The sequence below is a fragment of the Primulina huaijiensis genome, chromosome 14 (assembly GCF_012295235.1).
Source record: "Primulina huaijiensis isolate GDHJ02 chromosome 14, ASM1229523v2, whole genome shotgun sequence".
Taxonomy (NCBI): domain Eukaryota; kingdom Viridiplantae; phylum Streptophyta; class Magnoliopsida; order Lamiales; family Gesneriaceae; genus Primulina; species Primulina huaijiensis.
Genome location: NC_133319.1, coordinates 13,042,579 through 13,049,472, shown reverse-complemented (window position 1 = coordinate 13,049,472; position 6,894 = coordinate 13,042,579). Strand labels below are relative to the sequence as shown.

General features: G+C 33.2%; 1 protein-coding gene across 1 annotated transcript; it reads left to right on the top strand.

Annotated features, from left to right (window-relative positions):
* The first annotated feature begins 200 nt into the window (after positions 1 to 200).
* On the top strand, positions 201 to 3,276 carry LOC140957621 (protein FAR1-RELATED SEQUENCE 5-like). Its single transcript, XM_073414954.1, has 3 exons — positions 201 to 2,788; positions 2,886 to 2,953; positions 3,034 to 3,276. The coding sequence occupies exon 1, from the start codon at positions 627 to 629 to the stop codon at positions 2,244 to 2,246; it is 1,620 nt and encodes a 539-aa protein (XP_073271055.1). The 5' UTR covers positions 201 to 626; the 3' UTR covers positions 2,247 to 2,788; positions 2,886 to 2,953; positions 3,034 to 3,276.
* Positions 3,277 to 6,894: the final 3,618 nt, after the last annotated feature.

Here is a 6,894-nt window from a genome sequence, read left to right as displayed (position 1 = left end):
TGCGTGAATTTAGTGAATGAGATTGAGATGAATATTGGTTATATTCATGCTGTGTCTAAAATATATTTTGTTTTCAAGAGTTATGAAGTGGGATAATCACTCTGGTTTTATTAGCGTTTTTTGTTCCTCCATATAGTTCTCTACTCAAGATAAGTTATATTAAATTAGAACAAAACATGACTGATTGGTGGAACACTTTCTCTCGAATTTTTATTATTTTTTGTCTTCTTTTATCATAAAAAACAGTAAGTATGAGTTATAACACAATTTGATGCTTTTCTATTTTCTTGTTTTTTTCCACCTTTTTCATTGTTATGAATTTTCTTAATGCAAATAAGAATTTAAAAATTAATTGTTGTTATATGAGGCAATCAAAAGATCATTTACCCACATTTAATAATTGGGTGGTTTTTGGGATGTTTTGTTTTCTATTTTTTTTTTTGTTTTCAATGGTAATATACTTTCATTGTTTTTTAGAGTGTATTTATGTATTTGATTGCACAAATTTATTTACTTATATCTTAATTTAAACTCGACGATTGAGATTAAAGCAATACAACAATTTTTTTTGAATAACTACAATAAAATGTTCATCAAATTGTTCTAAAGTTTCATATTTCTCAGTAATGGAAGTAAATACCGGTGATGATCAGCAATTCATTCCCCTAGTTGGAGACGATCGAAAGCCAAAAATTGGGATGGAATTTGTATCATTAGAGGATGCATTTTCGTTCTATAACCAATACGCACGAGAAGCAGGATTTAGCGCAAGAATAAGCAATATCAATAAAGATAAGATAACAAATGAAGTTGTTTGGAAGAAATTTGTATGCTTTAAAGAAGGGCATACAGACGAAATACGGTCGAATAAACAAGAAAAAGGTGATCAACCGAAAAATGAAAGAGCTCGCGGCGAAGTTAGAACTAGATGTAAGTCGAAGATTTCAATTGTCAAGAAACAAACTGGTCCTAATTGGATTGTGAGTACATTCATGGAAAGTAATAATCATCCACTTTCGACTCCTTCGAAGGTGCATTTACTACGCTCACATCGTAATGTTTCGGCATCAAAGAAAGCATTGATTCAACAGTTTTCAGAAGCCAATGTGCCAACTTGTCAACAAATGCGATTATTGGAAATAGAGTATGGAGGGCTCGAGCATGTAGGTTGCACTGAAAGAGATATTAGAAACTTTGAGAAAAAGCTAAGAGACGAACAAAAGGGTATCGATGCCGAAACACTGATTGAGTTCTTTGCATCTGAGAAAGACAAGAATTCCTCTTTTTTCTTTGATTATGAGACTTATTCAGATAAAATATTTAGCATGTGTTTTTGGGCAGATCCTGTGTCAAGGAGGGCAAACAGTGTATTTGGTGATGTTGTGGTGTTTGATACGATGTATAACACTAATAAATATGGTATGATTTTCGCACCATTTTTAGGAGTTAATCATCATCATCAAACAATTGTGTTTGGTTGCGGTTTTTTAACTGACGAGAAAACTCAGTCTTTTGTTTGGTTGTTTAACAAGTTCATAGAAGCAATGCCTAAAAGTGCACCAAATGTGATAATTACTGACCAAGATCCTGCTATGGCGAAAGCCATTGCACAAGTTTTCCCTAAAACAATGCATCGATATTGTTTGTGGCTCATATTGAACAAATTCCCAGATAAATTAAACCCTATGACTTTTCGTGACTACTATCGAAACATAAAGAATGTCATTCAAAATTCCACAACACCTGATGAATTTGAGAAGTCGTGGGAAGATGTTATCAAGTGTGCTAACTTGGAGCAAAATGATTGGTTGTCAGTTATGTATGAATTGCGACAGAAGTGGGTGCCAATATATTTTAACCATATATTTTGTGTTGGAATGTCAAGTAGTCAGATATCTGAAAGTTCACATGCATTTTTCAAGAGGTATGTCTCTAATAAGAATTCATTGATGGATTTTATCACCCGTTTCAATAGGGCTCTCCGGCACCAAAGGCACAATGAGTTAGTTGCTGACCATATTGATATGAATGAGCATCCGAAGATCAAGACAAACTGGCCAATGGAAGCTCAAATGGTTAAGGTGTATACGAAAAAAAAATATGTGGAGTTTCAAAGTGAAATGTGTGAGAGTCATGGTTATTACGTGCAACAAGTATCTGTAGGAGTTGAATTAGTGGTTTACAATGTGATGAATTTTCAAACTTGTTCTACCTCCAAATCAAGGAAGCTCACACATAATAAATAGTTGGATTATATATCATGTAGTTGTATGAAATTTGAGTTTGAGGGCATACCGTGCAGACATATGTTAGCTTTTTTTCGTATCAACCAAGTGTTTCAATTGCCTGATAAGTATATACTCAAACGGTGGACACGAGATGCAAAGGTTGGAGCAATATATGCTATGGCTGAGCAAAATGTCATCGACGATCCAAAAATGTGTTTGATGTCAAGACACTCGAGGTTATCCTATAAAGCTTCTGTAGTAATTGATGATGCATCATTGACTGATGAAGGAACAAAATTCTTCGATGAACAATTAGATTATATTTTTAAAAAAATTAAAGAAGTTAACATTAGTAGAACATTCAACAATGGAAGTCAAAAGAAGAATATCATGGATGGGGTCTCTTGTATTACCGATTCTTCTGAAGTAAGAACAAAAAGATGTGGGAAGAGGTTGAAATCATCAAAAGAGAAGTCAACCTCAAAGACCAGGCTATGTCGTGGATGCGGGCATCGAGGTGTGTCACATGACAAGCGCAACTGTCCAAATTTGCATGACAGGTATATGTTGATTAATTTTGTGTTTGTTTTATAATATTTTTACAAACCAATAATATCATTAATTTTTTTGTAAATATGACTATTTATTATTTACCAGATCAACTGTAGATGATCATCATAACAATGATGACAACACAAATAAAGAAGATTTTGCATCAATGACTGGTACTTGAAATGCTTCATCTTTTTTAAACAAAAGTTTCACATTAAAAGATTGACATTTATAATTGTCTTTATTATTGCAGGTTCTTACAACATGTGGAAAACTGGAATACATTTGGATGAATAAATTCATTTATGTGTCATGTTGTAGATGACTAGTTATTTTTTGTGCATTTTTTTCATTCAATTCCAACGATGAGATGGATAAGTTCTTTACTATTTGGCCTTTGTTTAGTTATTTGATTTTCAGAATTGTTTTTCTATTCTATTGATTAGTTTTGGTTGTTTGGTTATTTTTTAACAGTTTTAGTTAATAAGGATGTTGTGTGATGGATACACAAAGCTGTAATAAATTTATTCATGATTTTCTTCACAAAAAATTTTATGTGATAAGCTTTCTTAATCTAATTGTAGTTTTATTTTCTTTCAACTATGGTTATGTTATTTATATATTGATAGATGTCTAATGACTACTTAAACAAACTTTTTTTCCAGATTAGTTTTAACTTATTCTTGGTCTGGTTCAGTTGGATGACATATATTGTATTGCATTTATATAGTTATTATGGTCTTGCATAATGTCTGATCAAGCAAAGTTTATATAGTTATAACATGACATGATATTTCGTATATATTTCTTTATATGTTTACATGTATATGTAATAACCATTAAAGGAAGATGAATGAATCGACTAAACAAGCTCTTCATTACCTTCTGTAAATGTTGAACAAAATCCAAATACTATTTATATCAAAAATCTTTAAGCTTTATGTTTCATATTATTGACTTGTAGAAGAAAAGTGAATATCAATTCTAATAAAAAAAACAAATGATTGATAAGTAGCTGATAATAGATGTAGATGACATTCCACCTGTCAGATAGTTTTTTTTTTGTCTCTATATTGAAATGGGACTCAACAGAATTATAAGATGGGTACTACCCACACTTGCTATCAAAAGAATTTCTAGACGACATCTTAAACATCTCTGAATCACACTATTAGATTCACTTTCAAAACAATCATATGAACTCTCATCTCCTGCATATCCTCTGAAGCCAGAAGACATCAAATCCATCGGACCATCACAAGCATCTTTCATTCGTCTTGTAATTTCCCTGGATTTTTCTCTAGCTTCATTTGACATGAGCTTTGTGAATCCCATATTATAAGATGAATCTTTCCTATCAAATGTTACTGTCTTGGTGCAGTTAAAACTTGAATATCCGATCATTTTCCTGAGATGTGGGGGACAATCATGCAAGTGATCAAGTGGCGAAAGATGTGCACCCCCATTCTGAAACTTCCCAAGATTGGGCTTCAGAACAACAATCCTCGTGGGAAGAATCCTTTTCGCATTGTTGTCTGGTCGAACCTTTGAAGACTTGCAAGAAATATGAGCTATATGGCGATTGTGTGGGTCGAGAAGAAGATCGTCTTTGCGTTTGGGATGAGAACAGTTGTCATGTTTAGTTGAAATATCTCTGGCTGCTTTCCATGCTTTGAAATTGCTGTCATAATTTGCATAATCCGATGGTTTCCAGTAACTTCTTCATCGGTGTTCCAGTGGCTCTTTCTGAAGTGCTTTGGCCAAATTCCAATACAAATGGCTGGGGAAAAGTTTAATTAACAAGTTTTAGAACCACGGCAGCATCTAAGCAAAATAGCAAATGATTTTCCTAATTTCTTACTGCTAATATCTACAGGTATATGTGGGAAACCAAAAAAATGTTTTCACCAGTCAGTTTTACACTGATGTTAATATGGTTTCAACATGAAATAGTTCAATGGAATGGCTTAACATGTAACACCATTAGACTTGGTTTTTTCAGTAATAAAAGTATATGATGAATTATAGAAGTGCTGAAGGGGTCGAGAAGAGGACCGAAATGGATGTTGATGTGTAGAACTCTGGTTTATTGGCTTTAGCAATCACTACGTCAAATAGTTCCCTCCAAGAGTCCTGGTGCCGCAATGAGTCCTAGTTTTTCAGGAACAAAAGACACCAATTACATTTTTCTAGCATTTTTATTTCTATACATAGATGACAAACGAAATAGGTGGTAAACAAAATTAAATGTTTGTAGCTAAGAACAATGCTCCCAAATATGAAAAGTAGATAAACCTAGCTTGGTAGTGAAAATGAAATAATGCTCTTTACACAATGACGGTGAGATATCCATTCTGTACAAAGTTCTGAAAAATTGTCAATCACATAAAAAAATTCTGGTCTTATGCTTGAAAGCTTCATCTATTGAACAGCAGAGACGATGTAGACACACCTCTCCAACATATTATCGTAAAATTGCTTCTCATTGAGATAAGCAGCAATCCATAATCTAAGTTTGTTTCAATTAGTTAGTCCAAATATTATAGGCATGCCTACAAGTTTGATAGGATCAGTTGAACATACAGATTGGTGCCCAAGAAAAATAAAAAGATCATATATGTTTCTTATAAATTGTCTTAATCTACAGTGCGGGAAAAAAGACATGGGATAAGTTGATTCCTAAATATAAACAGAAGGGCGGATTTATACTTAAGGGTGAAAAGAAAAAGGATAGCTCTGTTTATTATGCCATTTGGATGAGATGCGACTTACTGCAACAATTATAGGATTGGAATGATTGGTAAAACAAAAAGGGTAATACACGATGGATACCCAAAAAATAGGGAAAACAAAAATAACAAACAGAATAGAAACGGTGGGTCTGGTAAAGTAATTATGCATCAAAACTAAAATAAAATTAGACAAAAACAAAAAGAAAGAAAAACAATGGCAAGAGAATCAACAAAAATATAAGAGTTCTCCAAGCCACCATGAGCATCAAGAAACTCAGATTGTTTGATGAATAAAAATCACTTTTCTCATGCTGAAAAGATAAGAGTGTGCAGCCTCAAATTTTTTTAAAAGGATTCTTCAAACTCATCCTCTTATAAGTTTTACTTATAATTTATTAACCAAAAAACTTGAGATGACAGAAAGTAATCAGGAAGACTTATTTCTAGCGACAACCTCGGACAACTAGTCGAAACATAGGATGAACTAACACTTAGTCTCCCACACAAAGAACACTTTGCATGCAGGGAACGGATGGACACTTGAAAAAAATGATTACAAAAGAAATGTAAAAAAAGGGAAAAAAATATCCCCTTCTGTGGAAAAAATTTAGTATTCATTTACTTGTTCGGTGTTAGGCCATTGAAGATCATCTAAATGGTCATAGAGCCAAAATTTCAATGGGTTATCAAATTCATTTGTCAAAAGGTTCAGACAAGTAAAAGCACGAAATCAAACAGAAAATATTATGGAGCGAGAATGAATAAAGTCTGATTGTTTATAATGCACCAAAATACCCCCCATCAAAACTTTCAACAAGATAAAAAAAAAATTAAAACTAGTTCTTTCACCATTACTGCATCTATTATTAAACATTAGAAAAGTGAAAATCAAGAAGTGAATTGATTGCTTCTACTTTATCGGAATCCTGCTGTCTACTGATATAACAATTACCTCCAACATTAACCGCATTCCTCCGTCCACAAAGTAATACGGAGATTTTGTCAACAATAAAAGCTTCTTCCCTTTATCTCTAAGCATTCTTAGAAAGCGTAGCAGTTGACCCTGGAATTGTCATAGAGCGACCAATAATCTGAGCAAACAATGGAGAGGGGGCACTATCTTCCTTGATTATGAGAATTTTTTTTTGCAAACACTAATAAGAAGATATTAGTTTTCAAGATTTTGTGTATCGACAATTGAAAAAAAATATGAGCCATCGCTTTTTTTCGAGAAGAAGAGATTTACTTTCCTGATTTTGTTAATTGACAATTGAAAAAAAAAATAGGAGCCATGTGGGGCGCCAACTCAACGGAGCCCAGGGAAGTACACACCAAAGGTGTGTAGGGTATCATTTCCGTGTGTGTGTGTGTGTGTCTATTTA

Excerpts from the sequence above, each read along its gene's own strand:
- LOC140957621 (XM_073414954.1), top strand. The coding sequence starts at position 627 with ATGGAAGTAAATACCGGTGATGATCAGCAATTCATTCCCCTAGTTGGA.